At 41.7% G+C, this 18,982-nt stretch overlaps 1 protein-coding gene across 2 annotated transcripts in view; it reads right to left on the bottom strand.

The window, feature by feature from the left end:
• Positions 1-17,328, bottom strand: part of VWDE (von Willebrand factor D and EGF domains) — a 94,561-nt gene extending 77,233 nt beyond the window's left edge. For both annotated transcript variants that reach the window (XM_069729325.1, XM_069729326.1), the window contains exons 1-8: positions 17,184-17,328; positions 15,240-15,302; positions 14,902-15,152; positions 12,459-12,548; positions 11,486-11,630; positions 5,519-5,733; positions 5,124-5,197; positions 4,215-4,488 (exon numbers count right to left, since the gene is read on the bottom strand). In XM_069729325.1, the coding sequence (XP_069585426.1) occupies positions 4,215-4,488; positions 5,124-5,197; positions 5,519-5,733; positions 11,486-11,630; positions 12,459-12,548; positions 14,902-15,152; positions 15,240-15,302; positions 17,184-17,202 (1,131 nt within the window). In that variant the 5' untranslated portion in view covers positions 17,203-17,328. The remainder of the gene's footprint in view (positions 1-4,214; positions 4,489-5,123; positions 5,198-5,518; positions 5,734-11,485; positions 11,631-12,458; positions 12,549-14,901; positions 15,153-15,239; positions 15,303-17,183) is intronic.
• Between the last annotated feature and the right edge of the window lie 1,654 nt (positions 17,329-18,982).

The following is an 18,982-nucleotide window of genomic DNA, read 5'->3' as shown; positions in this document are numbered from 1 at the left end:
AGGTCCATAAACATAAACATTGGGGCAGCCTCAGAGATGGAAATTCTAACTAGTAAGGAGCAAGGTCCATAAACATGGGGGCAGCCTCTGAGATGGAAATTCTAACTGGTGAGGAGCAAGGTCCATAAACATGGGGGCAGCCTGAGAGATGGAAATTCTAACTGGTGAGGAGCAAGGTCCATAAACATGGGGGCAGCCTGAGAGAAGGAAATTCTAACTGGTGAGGAGCAACGTCCATAAACATGGGGGCAGCCTGACAGAAGGAAATTCTAACTGGTGAGGAGCAACGTCCATAAACATGGGGGCAGCCTGAGAGAAGGAAATTCTAACTGGTGAGGAGCAACGTCCATAAACATGGGGGCAGCCTGAGAGAAGGAAAGTCTAACTGGTGAGGAGCAAGGCCCATAAACATGGGGGCAGCCTGAGAGAAGGAAAGTCTAACTGGTGAGGAGCAAGGTCCATAAACATGGGGGCAGCCTCAGAGATGGAAATTCTAACTGGTGAGGAGCAAGGTCCATAAACATGGGGGCAGCCTGAGAGAAGGAAATTCTAACTGGTGAGGAGCAAGGTCCATAAATATTGGGGCAGCCTCAGAGATGGAAATTCTAACTGGTGAGGAGAAAGGTCCATAAACATGGGGGCAGCCTGAGAGAAGGAAAGTCTAACTGGTGAGGAGCAAGGTCCATAAACATGGGGGCAGCCTGAGAGAAGGAAAGTCTAACTGGTGAGGAGCAAGGTCCATAAACATGGGGGCAGCCTCAGAGATGGAAATTCTAATTGGTGAGGAGCAAGGTCCATAAACATTGGGGCAGCCTCAGAGATGGAAATTCTAACTGGTGAGGAGAAAGGTCCATAAACATGGGGGCAGCCTGAGAGAAGGAAAGTCTAACTGGTGAGGAGCAAGGTCCATAAACATGGGGGCAGCCTCAGAGATGGAAATTCTAACTGGTGAGGAGCAAGGTCCATAAACATGGGGGCAGCCTGAGAGAAGGAAAGTCTAACTGGTGAGGAGCAAGGTCCATAAACATGGGGGCAGCCTGAGAGGAGGAAAGTCTAACTGGTGAGGAGAAAGGTCCATAAACATGGTGGCAGCCTGAGAGAAGGAAAGTCTAACTGGTGAGGAGAAAGGTCCACAAACATGGGGCAGCCTGAGAGAAGGAAAGTCTAACTGGTGAGGAGAAAGGTCCATAAACATGGGGGCAGCCTGAGAGGAGGAAAGTCTAACTGGTGAGGAGCAAGGTCCATAAACATGGGGCAGCCTCAGAGATGGAAATTCTAACTGGTGAGGAGCAAGGTCCATAAACATGGGGGCAGCCTCAGAGATGGAAATTCTAACTGGTGAGGAGAAAGGTCCATAAACATGGGGGCAGCCTGAGAGAAGGAAAGTCTAACTGATGAGGAGCAAGGTCCATAAACATGGGGGCAGCCTCAGAGATGGAAATTCTAACTGGTGAGGAGAAAGGTCCATAAACATGGGGGCAGTCTGAGAGAAGGAAAGTCTAACTGGTGAGGAGCAAGGTCCATAAACATGGGGGCAGTCTGAGAGAAGGAAAGTCTAACTGGTGAGGAGAAAGGTCCATAAACATGGGGGCAGCCTAAAAGAAGTTCTGTCTGGAAACAGATTGTGTTAGATGCAATTTAGGAAGGGAAAGGAAAAAAATTCCAGATGATTGTGGCAACTTGAGAAAAGTTCTGTATTTATGGGCGAAGATAAAAAAAAAATCTAGGAAGCAAAGACATAAATCGGGAGGGGGAAGCAGATTTCACCTAGACTGGACTGTAGGGAGTAAAAAATCTAGTTAAAATAAGGGTTTTGAGGGATGGAGTCAACAGTTTAAAAACGGTGGCAGTCTTTGGTAAAGAAGGAAGGTATACAGGATTTGGGCAGCTTGAAAGAAGTTCTATGTGTGGAAAAGGAAATTTTGAAGTGATGACAAGTTTCGCTCTTAGTTTATTTTTGCTGCTCCCTGAGTATTCTATTGTTTGTTTTTTTCTTAAATCGGTTATGTTATTTTGTTTTACATAGTGCTAATTTTTATGGCCTTTACTAAGCGTGTATTGTTCACAGGACAATTGTGCTGAGAAGCCGAAAAACACGCCACAGAAGATCCAATGAGCAATGTCCTCAACTCTGGTCAGCTGATGTTGCTGGTCAGCTGAAGTGGGTGGTGACCACTCCGACTATCCTTTAAATAACCACATGATGCATCAGCTGACTGTTGGGAATAGAGTTTTTCTCTGGAGACCAGCCTAAAGAGTTGGGAGTGCTCTGGTGCCATCAGTGTATCAGCTGCTTGAGGTTCTGGTTCCGTATCCTCTGCTGTGTGGAGCTTGCAGCAGAAGCTTGAGCTAAGTTTTTCGTTGTACCTTTACCTGTCTGTCTTGTGCTTGTCACTACCCCCTTTGTTGATACCATCTGCAGTGGTGAGGCTAGCGTCCTTGCCAGCCAGTGCACTAGCCAGGCTATAGTGAGGTGATAGCTAGGGACTAGGCATGTGACGGTGGGGGGAAAGGACCCGCATAGGGCATTAGGGGAGCATAGGCTCAGGTTGTTGTTTAGGAGGTGCTCATCCCTCATTCCCTATTGCTAGGGCCTTCCTTTCCCTTTTTCCATCCCGTTTCTGAGTGTTGTGCCATCTGCCTGACTGACCCCTGTTGGGTCATGAGAAAAAATAGTTGAAGTCAGGAGTTAGGAAAAAAACTTCTAGAGTTTTGGGGCAGCCTGTTCTTTCAGTGTAAATGAGAGGTGAAGAAGAGAAAGGTAGATTATAGGAGCAGATTTCACTAAAGTCTGAATGTATCAACCACAGAAGGCAAAAGTATGATTTCGACGACTGTGTAAACAGGTTAAAGATCGTGGAAGTCTAGAATTAGGAAGGAAATTCTTGAGCATTGGGGCAGTTTGGAAGATTTTGAGAAATGAGGAGCAGAAAGGTTATAATTCCTTATTATTTTTTTATTACTGGAAATTAAGTACCGTATTTTGCACGTAGTTCTGACTGTAGGGAGCAAAAGTTTAAGAAGAGTGGAGATTGAAGAGATTGTATCAACATGGAATGAAACTGAAAGGGAGAAGATACAGATTAGATATTAGAGAAAAACTTTTTGACAGTGAGGGTGATCAATGAGTGGACCAGTCTGTCACGAGAGGTGGTGAGTTCTCCTTCAATGGAAGTCTTCAAACAGAGGCTGGACACACAACTGTATGAGATCGTTTACTGCAGGGGGTTGGACACAATGACCCTGGAGGTCCCTTCCAACGCTAAAATTTTGGGATTCTCTAATTGTATGATGAAGATGGCGGAAGCTCTTAAAGGAAATTCTACAGGATTGAGGCAACTTGGAGAGGAGATTGTGCGTGAGTAGTGGCATCAATTAAAATAATATTTTTGGTTGAAGCCTGAAGTTTAAGGAGTTTTGAAGAGGTAACAGGTAGCATTATAAGGGACTGTTTACATGGTTTTGCCACCTTTAGGGGACTTTTTTTTTCATATAAATGCATGTATTTGAGGCTAAAAGTAATGTTTGCAATGTCCTTAGACATTGGCACAGATTGGCTTTTCTCCCTGCACATTCGGCTTTGCTGTGGTTCTGTGGTCATAAATCGGCTGAGAGGAGCTGAGGAAAAGAGTTACAAATCCCCTAACAGGTTCTTGGTTAGTTCTTGGTCCTCGAAAGTGGACAACCGCTTAAGATTGAGGCATCTAACGAGGGTGAGCAAGAACGTTGCAAAGATTGGGGCAACATTAATATGAAATGAGATGAAAGAGGAGGAACACAGAGAGGTTTTAGGAAACCGCAAAAGAGTTAGAGTCTCTCATGGGGGGAAGGGGATTAAGTTCTAGAATTTTGGGGAAGTTTGAGAGAAGTTGTTTTTGGGAGATAGGCGTTTACGAGAAAGGTCTGAGTATTTTTACTGTTGCCTCTAGGGGACCAAGACTTTTGGGACGATTTCCAGGGATAGGTTAAACAGTTCCATGGTTGGCCAGGTCTTATAGGGAGAAGTCATGTGTACGAAGGAGATAAAAGGAGGAGCAGGGAGGTTAGAGGGATAGAGAGAGAAGTCAGAATGAGAGGGATAAATAGGAGTCCTCCGACAGTATCCTGATTGTGGAGGCAGTGGACGGCTACGAGATAGGTAGGGTAAGCCTGATATTAACCATTCTACCACCAGTAACTTTCTGGCTGTGCCTTTTATTTCCTAGGGCACCTACTGTCATCTTTCTCCCATGATAAGACTCGGTAATCCTGAAGTTTGGTTCTGATGATTCCTGAGTCTTCACGGCCAGGTGAGGCTGGGACTCGTGGAGCTGCCCGCTGCACATGTCAAACGTGATAACATCTCCCCCGTCTTTGGCCACAAAGCCGCAGTTACACGACGCCGGGTGGTCGACGCTTCCGCAGTCCCACTGACGAACGTGGACTTCGAAATCACGAGAAGCACTTTTATACAGCACAAAGGTCCCGCTGTTAAAATTATCGTAAAATCTGCAAAAGAGAAATACATTTTTTTTAACCCGTCCAACTCCTGCAGCTCCGTTCTGCCTCATCTTTGCGCACAATCTTTATCGATGATTTTTCTAGCAGGAAAACAATAAATCAATCGTTACTCAACTGTCAAATCCCTCGTTAGAGCTCTGGGACTATCTGATGCCCTATGGGACTATCTGATGACATCACATGACCGCTGCAGCCCATCATCGGCTTCATGCTATCGTCAGCATAAGAGGCAGTGATTGGCTGCAGTAGTCATGGGTATTTGACTTTAAAAAGCAGCATCTCTGGATATGACTAACTCACAATATGGAGCCTTCACTGTTTTTCCCTGCAGAGCAGCGCTCCCACCACCCAGCTGAACTGCAGTTCTTACACTCTGGCTCCACAATGCATGATGATGGCGCTAAAGGCACTTTACAACTTTACTTTTTCTAAAACTTTAGTTGGTTCTGTACCAGATTTCAGTATAGCCGACATACATACATACAGACATGGGGCATGACCCGTTCACAACACGGGGCCCCTTGATGTCTGCGGGCGCACGGGGTGCATCACTAGAGCCAGTGCAGGAGGTTATCTGACAATCACAAAAATCACACATACAACACAACAAAAACATACATTACCTGCCATCGAATGTGATGATATGGGGGTCGGTGAATGAATAGCAGTACGCCGTAGAAATGTCATTCACTGTGATCTAAATGCAAAATAAATAGAGCTGAAATACAACTTTATATTTGTGGCCTTATATTCGTCGGCTCCCTGTTTTTCTGATGTAAAGATCAAAATTATACATTTCCAGTTTTCTTCAGCTGCCACTAGGGGGAGCTAATTGTAGGCACAAGAGTCTACAGAAAGCTCTGAAGCTCCCTCTAGTGGTGGCAGCAGGTATTTTAGGAATCTCCCAGCTATGTATGGATGGGAGTTATAATATTATACTACAAAACTGTACATGTCAGGTTCAGTACATGCCGCCCCTTTAAATGTAGACCAAGAATGTTGTATATAACTGTAGCACCTGTATTGGTTCTGGAGCATAACCGTTCCACAGGAAACTGGAGCTAACTATGGGGTCAGCTTTGATGCTGGTCACCGTGTCCCCATCCGTGACAAAGTCCATGACTGCGGTATAATAGAGGGCGGCCTGACCGCACGTTCCATTTTGGCAGCTCGACTGTAGGAGATCGACTTCACAAGAGGAAAGTGCCAAATCTGAGTCCTGGGTCTCTTCAGCTGTTAAAAACAAAATCATATGAGGTTTCCAAATTTACAATATTAGAGCCAAAGCATTGCTCATCAGGAATCAGCGGCCAAGGAGGCCGTAATCAGGATGTACTGGCGCTGGATATATCCCAGCAGGGATCGACTGCTCTAAATATTTGTATTGCTCTAATAGTTGTTATAATAAATTCTGATATATAGTAGAGCAGTCCTATCCTGCCAAACCAGAAGCAGCTCTTGTACCGCCTAAACCACCCCCCGGCATATTAAGTAACTCAAGTGCAGTACGTATAAAAGTTTGGTCTGTAGCTGTCAGTATGGCTGAGTTATAGGCAGCAGGTATAAAAATGTTTGCTGATATGCTGAGTTTTTTGCTTCTGTTTTTACAGATTTCCTCGGGTGTTTCCCATGCTGTCATCTGTGTGACAGCGCGACAAACACCGGCAGTTCAGATCAGCGGTAAGATTGCTATCGCTGGTCAGAGCGCTGCGGGATCACGGCCACAGACGCCGGCTGATGAGAGACTACTACTCCCAACAGCCTACGCCTGCTGTCGCTGATAACAGTGGGCTTAAGCGGCGGCTGGTGGCATAGTCATCAGCCGGTGGCTGTACTCAAAGAAAAGTAAAATTAAAGAAATAAATATTGAAATAAAAATGAAAATAAAAAAAACACAGTATATACTCACCTTACACCTCATCCCTGAAGCCCTTGTCTCCTGTAAAAAATAAAACCACACCATATATTCACCTTAATGCCTAATCCCTGATGCCCATGTCATCTGTAAAATGCAAAAAATAATAATCCATATTATCCCACAACGATTTGGATCACTTGTAGATCAGTCACATCAGCTGATGCGACTGCTCACACTGACAGGAGCAAGTAATCGTCCCCGCAGAGTGTAGCCCTGAGCTGCAGTGGGAAAGTTCACAAGAGTTCATCAGTTGATGAGCTCCGGTTATCTCACTTACGGCACCACTGCCTGAGAAAGTTCTTTCAAAGTCATCAGGACCGTTGTGGGACATTATGGATTATCTCTTCACCTTGGACAGGTAAGTATGTGGTTGGTTTAATTTTTTGTTCTTTTTTTTACAGGGGACAAGGGTATCGGGGTTTAGGTGTTAAGGTGAGCATAATGTGTTTTTTATTTTTAAATAAATGTCTAAAACTGTGTGGTAATTTATTTCAAATAAAGGACTTTATTTTGGGTGTTTATTTATTTACAAAATGACTATGGAGTTCGTAAGGGGGTCGTCTCATAGACGCGTCTCCATTACTAACCCCTGGGCTTCATGTCAGCTGCCAATATAAGGCTAACATGACCCCCCCAATTAATTACCAGAGATGCAGAAACATTACAGAAATTTCTGCAATCAAATACTCAAGGTGTGCACATAGCCTTATAGTAGTTATATTCTTGAACATAGGAGCAGTATTATAGTAGTTCTATTCTTGTAGATAGGAGCAGTATTATAGTAGTTATATTCTTGAACATAGGAGCAGTATTATAGTAGTTATATTCTTGTACATAGGGGCAGTATCATAGTAGTTATATTCTTGTACATAGGGGCAGTATTATAGTAGTTATATTCTTGTACATAGGGGCAGTATTATAGTAGTTATATTCTTGTACATAGGAGCAGTATTATAGTAGTTATATTCTTGTACATAGGAGCAGTATTATAGTAGTTATATTCTTGTACATAGGGGCAGTATTATAGTAGTTATATTCTTGTACATAGGAGCAGTATTATAGTAGTTATATTCTTGAACATAGGGGCAGTATTATAGTAGTTATATTCTTGTACATAGGGAGCAGTATTATAGTAGTTATATTCTTGTACATAGGAGCAGTATTATAGTAGTTATATTCTTGTACATAGGAGCAGTATTATAGTAGTTATATTCTTGTACATAGGAGCAGTATTATAGTAGTTATATTCTTGTACATAGGAGCAGTATTATAGTAGTTATATTCTTGTACATAGGAGCAGTATAATAGTAGATATATTCTTGTACATAGGAGCATTATTATAGTAGTTATATTCTTGTACATAGGGGCAGTATTATAGTAGTTATATTCTTGTACATAGGGGGAGTATTATAGTTGTTACATCCTTGTACGTAGGGGCAGTATTATAGTAGTTATATTCTTTTATATAGGAGACATTATTATATTACTTACAGTACTTAGCAATGTATGATGATCACTCTATATTTATAGACATCTCTTCTAGCAGCAATTAACATTTTGGGAATTAATCAGGTAAATGCTGATTTATTGAGCAATCATTTACGTGTTCTCTGTAATTTTTACATGAGATGCAAAATGTTGCAGTCAAAATAAACATTTCAAGAGAAATAAAAATTTTTACGTGCAATCATCAAAATGTTAAAGGAAAAAAAGATTAAAAGAAGCTTCGAGTTCATCACAGGAGCCCGGGGCACAGCCATGTCTAAAGTCACCAATTTTGTCTTAGTCCGTAACAGGAACAATTTATCTCTAAGTGTTTTTAAATTGCTGATGTGTTTGTTGAAATCTCAAACTTTATGCCCTGAGGTTTCCTTTGATCTCGTTAATGAAAAGTGATGGTTGAAGAAAAAAAAAAGTGTTTCCCCTTTGATAGTATTGCACTTTTTAAAAAGTGACTATTACTTATTACTTTAAATTTTCTTGCAAGTGGAATTTTCAATATAAACTAACAAAGCGGTAGCACGTAAATATCAAAGACTAAGGCATATGTTATATTTTCTGAACCTGTACCAATATCTGTAGATGTTTTACAGGGAGGAAGGAGAATAACATTAGCTCAAGCTCAACAGTTACAGATAACTTTGAGGGAATTTATTTTACGGAAATTTATTCATTTTTGCCGAAAAAATCGTTCTCATAATTGGTTTTCATTTCAAATTTTTAATCATCTTTCTTCTGCAGCATCCTTGTGTGACAATACATCGCATGCTGCAGAATGCTTATCATTAGCATATCCATCACACTGATTGCCTGAATGCTCGGTCTCCAGTCCTGAATTATCTCTATATTTTTTCTTCTAAGCTGATTTATGATTTTGATTTGGTCATAAATCAGCTTAAATCACAGACGATACGAGGAACAAGTTTCGGAGACTAAGCCATCAATCTTAACAGATTTGATCAGCATTCTGCAGCTTGTTATGTATTGTGAAACACAGAAACTGCATATTAAAAAAAATGACAAAAAATTATGTTAGGCAAAAATATCTGAATTTTAGTATAGAAATTCCGACAAGAGTGTCCATATAGTTTAAACTTTTTTTTTTCAAACTACAACGTAAGGATAACATCCTATCTTCAAGCTCTGAGATAGCACAACATAGAAGTCTGGTTTATTCACATCACAAGTAAACCTTCACGGGATAGCTGCTGACTGAATGCTTTTTAGGTTGATGACTATCCTATTTCAATGAATGTCGATCGGAATTTGCTTATGTATTCAATGGTGAAAGGAGAGACGGCCGCCGGTCTTTGTTCTTTAAAGACATCTCTGGTCTAGACTTTTTTGAGAATAATAGGATAGGGCATTTAAATATAAAAAATTACCTATTACTAGTTAAAAAACGAACAGTTTTTGCTCTTATTTTATTACTGCTGCTCCTCTGGGGTGTGTCTATAAGGTGCTCAACATGATTGGCCTGTGAGCCACACCCCTTTGGAAAAGACCAAGAACATTTGCACTTAAAGGGAATCTGTCACCCCCAAAAATTGTATATGAGCTAAGGCCACCGGCATCTGGGGCTTATCTACAGGATTCTGTAATGCTGTAGATAAGCCCCTGATGTAACGTGAAAGTTAAGAAAAACAGGATATATTATACTCACCCAGGGGCGGTCCGGTCCAATGGGTGTCGCGGTCCGGTCCGGGGCCTCCCATCTTCTTATGATGACGTCTTCTTCTTGCCTTCATGCTGCGGCTCCGCCGCAGGCGTTCCTTGTCTGTCCTGTTGAGGGCAGAGCAAAGTACTGCAGTGCGCAGGTGCCGGGAAAGGTCAGAGAGGCCCAATGCCTGCGCACTGCAGTACTTTGCTCTGCCCTCAACAGGGAGGATAAAGTACTCCTGCGCCTGAGCCGCAGCGTGAAGACAAGAAGAGGACGTCAGAATGCTGTAGATAAGCCCCTAATGCCGGTGGCCGTAGCTCATATACAATTTTTGAGGTGACAGATTCCCTTTAATAAAAAAAAGTTTAGATTTCTTTAACCATACTTCGGATTTTAAAACAACAAAAACGAAATAACCAGCGGAACAGCGAGAATGAAGTAGGAGCAAAATCTGGTCACTTTTTGATTTAGTGAAAAGCCCTGTGTTAAACCACCCTCTCATCCTGCTAATTGTGACCGCACTGTTTTGACTGAAACTCAACGCAATCACATAATGCAACTCGAAAATCTCAGTATTTCCCATATTTGCAGTGAGAGCGTGCTATAACTACAGAAAAGTCAAAAGAAACCTTGCTGATATTCAGCTCACCCACTGCCCGCAGACTGAGGATCTCCTCTGCACGGATGATCTTGTAGTACGGTAAGAAGCAATTAAGACAAAAGGAAGGTACATCCCGCTCGTGGTCCTCCTAAAAATCCGTGTTTATTTCAAATCCATAAAAACTCCAGACAAAGAGTAATCGCAGACGCGTTTCAGACTGTTACGTCCTTAGTGATCGCATACATATGTGTACAATGACTAAGGACATAACAGTCTGAAACGCGTCTGCGATTACGCTATGTCTGGAGTTTTTATAGATTATTATTATTATTATTTATTATTATAGCGCCATTTATTCCATGGCGCTTTACATGTGAGGAGGGGTATACATAATAAAAACAAGTACAATAATCTTAAACAATACAAGTCATAACTGGTAGAGGAGGAGAGAGGACCCTGCCCGCGAGGGCTCACAACCTACAAGGGATGGGTGAGGATACAGTAGGTGAGGGTAGAGCTGGTCATGCAGCAGTTTGGTCGATCGGTGGTTACTGCAGGTTGTAGGCTTGTCGGAAGAGGTGGGTCTTCAGCTTCTTTTTGAAGGTTTCGATGGTAGGTGAGAGTCTGATGTGTTGGGGTAGAGAGTTCCAGAGTATGGGGGAAGCACGGGAGAAGTCTTGGATGCAGTTGTGGGAAGAAGAGATAAGAGGGGAGTAGAGAAGGAGATCTTGTGAGGATCGGAGGTTGCGTGCAGGAAAGTACCGGGAGACGAGGTCACAGATGTATGGAGGACACAGGTTGTGGATGGCTTTGTACGTCATGGTTAGTGTTTTGTACTGGAGTCTCTGGGCAATGGGGAGCCAGTGAAGGGACGGACAGAGGGGAGAGGTCGGGGAATAGCGGGGGGACAGGTGGATTAGTCGGGCAGCAGAGTTTAGAATAGATTGGAGGGGTGTGAGAGTGTTAGCGGGGAGGCCACAGAGCAGGAGATTGCAGTAGTCAAGGCGAGAGATGATGAGGGCATGGACTAGGGTTTTTGCAGATTCTTGGTTGAGGAATGAACGGATTCGTGAAAATATTTCTGAGTTGAAGTCGGCAGAAAGTGGAAAGGGCTTGGATATGTGGTTTGAAGGAGAGATCAGCATCAAGGATTATCCCGATTCAAAATTCAAAATAAACAAGGATTTTTATGAGGACCCCTTACTATAACTACTTCCCACAGTTTGCAAACGGTATGGGATTATATGTTGTGCAGAACCTCGGCATGTCCATCACATCACATCGCTTTGTGCGGCTCTTCACCTACCTTCATCCACTGTATGGAACCTTATTGTGACCTTACAATCATTCTGCACCTGACTTGTATCTGAGCAAGAAATCGGAATTGTGCTCTTCACCGTCATCCGATGTTCTCTCCCATCTTCTGATATTCTGAGAGATTCTGGATGCAGCTATGGGAACAGGAAGGAATAGATGTGATGATTCTACGTTGTATTTTCTTGTTGATCGAGTTTGCAGACTGCAGACAACGCCACAATGTATCCATTCATGGTCGATGTCCCCACTACAGATGTCCATGGACATTAGGTCAGAGTGGATTTGCACAAGCTAATCGGCTAGATATTTGCCAAATTATGATTTTTTTAATAGCCTGTTTCGACCCTACTTTTATGCACATAGCACGTTTGCTAATATGCAGAGTATCATTGCTTTCGGCAGCACATTCTCTCGGCAGCACATTCTACACAAAACAATATTTTTCTACTAGCAACAGTTTTTAAATAGTCCTAAAAAATCTACAGTTTCTATGCATAGATATATGTCTTTATGGCTCCAGGCTACAAGCAAACTCTTTGTGTAGACTATTATCTTCCGCTTTCATCCTGTCTGCAGACTTGCAAAAGGCGCATCAGATCACTGCAGGATCAGACTACTCAGCGTTTGGTTATAGTCTGTAGCCATGACGTGACATAGGTTTGCATAGGAGCTGAATACTTAGAACAGTGGGAGATATTAAAATTAAGGCTTTTTTCTTTTCTTTTTTTACTTATTTTACATCCATTAAATCTATAGAATGCTTACAGGAATAATAATTCCCCTAAGATAAGAAGAATAAAATTGAAGAAATGTTTTCCCATGCTGAGACTTGACCATGCAAAGTCACCATGACCAGAAGAAGGAATGTGATCTTGAGCAAGTGATCTACTTCGGAACAAAGGCTATTCAGGGCAGTGTATTTGCTTTAATAACAGGTCGTAAAAGATTATTTTACAGTTTACCTTAATGCCAGCAAAAAATTCTTCGCTCTCTAGAATGAGACTGTGAACATCTGGTTCTTCTAAGTTAAAGCTGGAGATGCTGCAGAATATCTATGTGATAAAACGTGATGACAGAGTGAGGTGGGACAATAACCGGTGGTCTAACATCAAAGGACTCGGTGCGTCTTATCACGCCCCGTCTCCACATATGAACAAAGGGAACATTTAAGGTGATAGTTAAAAACCAAGAAAAGATCTTGAGATGTAATGAGGTGAGCGTTTACGAATGGGAAAGACAAACTATAAAGAAGAGAAGCATGAAAAGTTGTTAAACTTTGATGTAGATCTTTCGAGAAGACTTTGAAAGACAAAAAAAGAGTACATTTTTGACCAAATCAAGACATCTTCTATGATAATCTCTAATGAATCTTAGGCTGGTTCCACAAGTCCAGTGACGAGCCTTATAGTGCTAGACTTATTTTTCACTTGACTCTTGGCCTATTCTTAACTTACTTGCTTGATAACAAGTAGAAAGAAGTCCAGTGCAGGTTGTAGCCACCCAACACATGACATACTGGATGGGATCAACTGAGTCACCTGTCTACAAGGCCCACATGATTCTTGCACAGTCTCACTCTCTAAGGTATGCATGGCATGTGAGTCGGCCGCCAGGGCAGTGGGGTACTCGGCACAAGGTCCGGTTTTAAAGGGGATGTCACGGTGGCTGCGACCCGGTCCGTGCCCTGGGCGCCCAATTAAAGGGGAACGGTCTTTAAATGGGTTTTTGTATAAACTTTGTCGTGACGCCACCTGTGGTGTTCAGTCAGTGGGGACCGACGCCGCTTAAAGGGGTCCTCTGGGATGATGGTATGGCGATGGTATGGTGAAGCGGGGTCCCCAGGGCTCCCAAGGTGTGTGGCGATGATAGTGTATGCCGGTGAATGAGTAAAGGACACAGCGATGCAGTCTTTACCTGGTTTACCGAAGTTTTAACAGGCCACAGTCCAGGGTGCCGGAAACAGGTGCATAAGAGAGTCCAGGCAGCCCGGAAACAAGTGAAATCCCTTTGGCAAGTCAGGTTGGGAGCCTTCCACTTTGCGTCCCTTGCTGCCTGAAGTGTCCTAACAAGGTCCTGGTTCTCTTCTGTCCTGGGACAGTACCTGTATCTTACGCAGCTTGAGCCGTTCCTTCTGGGATCTCTGCATGGTGACTCCAGGCTCCAGAATGCTGCTGTACCACAGGTTTAATGCGGGCAGTATTTGTATAGTTCTATGCCCTCCGGTTCTGCTGTGGAGCTTGCAGCTCCCCACAGCCTCGGGCTTCTGGTACCCGATCTTTGCGCTCTGGCTCACAGGAGGCCCACTCGCAGCCTCCCTTATCCCTGAAACTCTCCTCTGCCTCTTTTCCCTTCACTGTCTTCTCCAGACTAAACTGACTCCTCCTCCAGACCAGGATCTTTATTCAGGGAAGCTGCCCTGAAACCGAGTTTAGAGCTCCCCCTCCTGGCCTGGATTCAGAAGGTGTTGTGAGCATGGTTTACCTGCCAAAGAAATCCCTCTTGTTTCCAGGCATAGCACTACCCTCCCCGAGAGGAAGGCAGCACTACTGTGGTACCTGAACTCCTGGGGTGCCACACATGCCCTGGATTTTCCAGAACCCAGACCATAATTAGAATAACTGGACCAAATGTAGATCATTATAGGGTTCTGTGTTGGTATTCACTAATTTCGGAAGACCCATGAGGGTTCCAGGTCCTATAGCCACAATATAGACATCTAGAGCAAGCCTAATGATGAAAAGATCTACACTAAATTCAGAAGACCAATGAAGGGTCTATGTCCTATAGCCATAATATAGACATCTAGAACCAGCTTAATTACGAGAAGATCCACACTAAATTCAGAAGATCCATAAAGGGTCCAGTTCCTATAGCCATAATACAGAATTCTAGAACCAGCTTAAAGATCAGAAGATCTAGATTAAGTTCAGAAGACCCATGAAGGGTCCAAGATCTAAAGTCATAAAACAGACATCTAGAACCAGTTAATGATGAGAAAATATACCCTAAGTTCAGAAGAACCATGAAGGGTCCAGGTCCTATAGCATTAATATAGACATCTAGAACCAGCTTAAGGATCAGAAGATCTACACTACGTTCAGAAGACCCATGAAGGGTCCAGGTCCTGTAGTCATAAAATAGACATCTAGAACCAGCTTAATGATGAGAAAATATACACTAAGTTCAGAAGAATCATGAAGGGTCCAGGTCCTATAGCAATAATATAGACATCTAGAACCAGCCTAATGATGTGAAGATCTACTCTTTGGTCAAAAAATTGACTTGAAGGATTGATAAAGAACTTGGGGAACTGACATTGTTTAAGGAATCCTTTTAAAATCCTAAAATAATTGACATAAAACTATAAAAGAAGAAAGTCACTTCAAGGGAAAAATGTTTTCTTACTCTCTCTCCAAGTTTGACATTTATGCCATCCAACTCTATGATAGAAAATGGCTGCACTACAGCTTCTTGCCGAAGTTCTTCCTTCTCACCATCACTCGATAGTCTAGACCATCTTACGATGAATCCCAGAGAACTGTTCGTCAAAGGAGACTCAAAGTAACACTTGAGGTGAACACTGTTGCCGACCCTTTCCGGCACAATTTCCGGAGTTGAAGGAGATTCAGGTATTAGACTTTGTGAGTTGAATTTACCTGTTGATTATTAATGTAATTATTTAAAAAAAAATAATTCCATAAAATCAAGTTAAGAAAACTCATTGTGAACATTTGTTCACTTACTTGTACATAAACCATTGACTTTTATCTCTCCATCGTCACATTGGGATTTAGATTCTGGAACCACTGAAAAAAAAAGAGTCGGGAAAGTCAAGTAGTTTGGAAACTTTTACAAAAGTATTGAAACTAATATGGATCATACCCTTAGCATCAATGAGTGATTGGTGGGTGTTTAATCTCTGGGATCCCCCAGACTTAGCTGATTATTTTCGACACTGGGGGCCAAATCCTAATTATTTACACATTGATAGACTATCCTTGTCATCACTTATGCTCTTCACTCAGCGATTCTGAATTTCTCTTTTGACATATTTTTACACCAGTCTTCAGGATTTCTCCTCTGCTCCACCAATATGTGATACTCTCTGCCCCAAACTACTAAACTTGTGTCTACCATTCCCAGTCATACACTTACCGCAAAAACTCATATCTTCAAGGAAGCCTATATTACATAGCGATTGTCCATTGTCCATGTACAACCGGATCTAGTCACAAAGACATCTACTTCACTCTCTCTACAACTAGGTATCCACAATTCATAACTGGCTTTATGACTGGTTCTTACAAACAACTGGGGACTTAACTAATTCAATGGGGGGTGTGCAGAATGTTTGTCAATAAAGAAGATGTATCATGGGAAAATTTCAACCACCATTGCCCTCCCAAGAAGGGTCATCGGTTTACTGCTAAAAGATGGCTTGACTCTCAAGATTGTGTCAGATGCAACGTTACCCAACTAGGATTTATGTAGGATCACGACTAATGGAAGGAAGGTTGATGAAGGAGATTAAGTCCTCCAACCCAATAACCACCGTGAACCATTTTAGCTCTTCTTGTGTGTTCATATGTAATCTTTTAAGAGTATTGATGACCGAGACTCTATACCCAAACCATGTTTCTAGAGCAGTTGATACCAGAAGAAAAGACCTTACAGATGACTGCCCTGAGCTCATTCATACAGTGGGGCCTGCCTGGGTCTCCAGCGAGCGCCGCGTTCAACTGTATTGGAGCCAAGAGCCATGGACGCCCTGCTCTGCCACTCTCCATCTTGTGGGCTACCGGTTGCTTTAGGTGTAGGGTCATCGGGACATAGACGCATGTAAAGGACATCACTGCCCTGAAACAGGAGGTGCAATAACCTTAACCCATCGCTTCACCTGCACTTGGATAATGAGTGAAGGAGAAGACTCTGGGACTTGGGATGAGTATACTTGTGTGTGGGATTTTTTATACAGGCACTCTGGGGGCATTATTACATGTTAGGGGCACTCAGAGGACATTATTAATTGTTAAAGAGTCAATTAGGGGACATTATAACTTTCTGGAGTCAATCAGAGGACATTATTACTTTTTGGGACCAATGAGGGACATTAAAACTCTTTGAGACACATTGTTATGTGTTAAGGGGGCATTCAGGGGACGTTATTACATGTAAGGGGGAAACCGGGGCAATATTTTTTTTTTTATGGAGCAGTCTTTTTTGATATTTGATACTTGATAATGACTTTTCATTACTTGCACTCTGGGCATTATTACTTCTTAAGAGGGGCTTATTTTAATATGGGCACGCATCACATTATTGCTTTATAAGGGTACATTGATGACTTTAACTGAACAGTGGGAACTCCCACCATTATTACATTATAAGAGGGCAACCTTTATTACTGTCTAGGGGGCTCAAAGGGAGAATTATAGTGATAACGATAGTTTTTATGCACATTATTTAGAATACCGCACAACACTGCAGGAACAGATACGGGCATAGAACTGGGGGGTTCACCCGGATGGAGAGTTTGTGGGTTAGGAATTAGGGATCACACATGCATTTCCTGGTATGGAGACCTATTCAGATGTGTTTTGCCCTAAGCTCCTCCATGTGCTCAACACTCCACGATATATCTAATACACCATCTTTACGTTTTGCTCCCTATCAGTAGAAAGACTCACCCTCCGCACAGTAGCCCATACAGCCTTGAGTAGGCTGCAACAAATATACAAAAAAGTCCCCACAATTTCTGACAGTCACCGGAATGCGGAATAGGCAACAATCTTTGGTGCTGCTGAAGAAAAACTGCCACGTGGCACAAGCCGTGAGCTGCCGCACCTCCCCCAGAGATGGGAGAGACTCCGAGTCCCTAAGGGACAACCATACAGGAGCTTGTGTCCCACAGTGATTCATCTGCCGGGGAAAAAACAAGAGAGTTGGCATTAGGGTTGTCTTCCAAGTTCTGAATACACTATATTACATTGAGCTGGCCCTCCAAATTTCCGCAATGCCTATGTTCATCTAAAGACTGCTCCAACAGCAGCAGGATGATTATAGTAGTTATATTCTTTTACATAGGAGCAATATTATACGTAGTAGTTATATTCTTGTACATGGGGGCAGTATTATAGTAGTTATATTCTTGTACATAGGGGCAGTATTATAGTAGTTATATCCTTGTACATAGGGGCAGTATTATAGTAGTTATATTCTTGTCATTGTACATAGGGCAGTATTATAGTAGTTATATTCTTGTCATTGTACATAGGAGCAGTATTATAGTAGTTATATTCTTGTACATAGGAGCAGTATTATAGTAGATATATTCTTGTACATAGGGGCAGTATTAGAGTAGTTATATTCTTTTACATAGGAGCAGTATTATAGTAGTTATATTCTTGTACATAGGGGCAGTATTAGAGTAGTTATATTCTTTTACATAGGAGCAGTATTATACGTAGTAGTTATATTCTTGTACATAGTGGCAGTATTATAGTAGTTATATTCTTGTACATAGGAGCAGTATTATAGTAGTTATATTCTTGTACATAGGGGCAGTATTAGAGTAGTTATATTCTTTTACATAGGAGCAGTATTATACGTAGTAGTTATATTCTTGTACATAGTGGCAGTATTATAGTAGTTATATTCTTGTACATAGGAGCAGTATTATAGTAGTTATATTCTTATACATAGGGGACAGTATTATAGTAGTTATATTCTTATACATAGGAGCAGTATTATAGTAGAAATATTCTTGTACATAGGGGCAGTATTATAGTAGTTATATTCTTGTACATAGGAGCAGTATTATAGTAGTTATATTCTTGTACATAGGGGACAGTATTATAGTAGTTATATTCTTATACATAGGAGCAGTATTATAGTAGTTATATTCTTGTACATAGGGGCAGTATTATAGTAGTTATATTCTTGTACATAGGGAGCAGTATTATAGTAGTTATATTCTTGTACATAGGGAGCAGTATTATAGTAGTTATATTCTTGTACATAGGGGCAGTATTATAGTAGTTATATTCTTGTACATAGGGGCAGTATTATAGTAGTTATATTCTTGTACATAGCGGCAGTATTATAGTAGTTATATTTTTGTACATAGGAGCAGTATTATAGTAGTTATATTCTTGTATATAGGGGCAGTATTATAGTAGTTATATTCTTGTACATAGGGGCAGTATTATAGTAGTTATATTCTTGTACATAGGGGCAGTATTATAGTAGTTATATTCTTGTACATAGGATCAGTATTATAGTAGTTATATTCTTGTACATAGGAGCAGTATTATAGTAGTTATATTCTTGTACATAGGAGCAGTATTATAGTAGTTATATTCTTGTACATATGAGCAGTATTATAGTAGTTATATTCTTGTACATAGCGGCAGTATTATAGTAGTTATATTCTTGTACATAGGATCAGTATTATAGTAGTCATATTCTTGTACATAGGAGCAGTATT

The sequence above is a fragment of the Ranitomeya imitator genome, chromosome 6, assembly GCF_032444005.1.
Source record: "Ranitomeya imitator isolate aRanImi1 chromosome 6, aRanImi1.pri, whole genome shotgun sequence".
In the NCBI taxonomy this organism is placed as follows: domain Eukaryota; kingdom Metazoa; phylum Chordata; class Amphibia; order Anura; family Dendrobatidae; genus Ranitomeya; species Ranitomeya imitator.
Note: the sequence above shows the minus strand (reverse complement) of the source record. Positions and strands in the feature narration are given on the sequence as shown.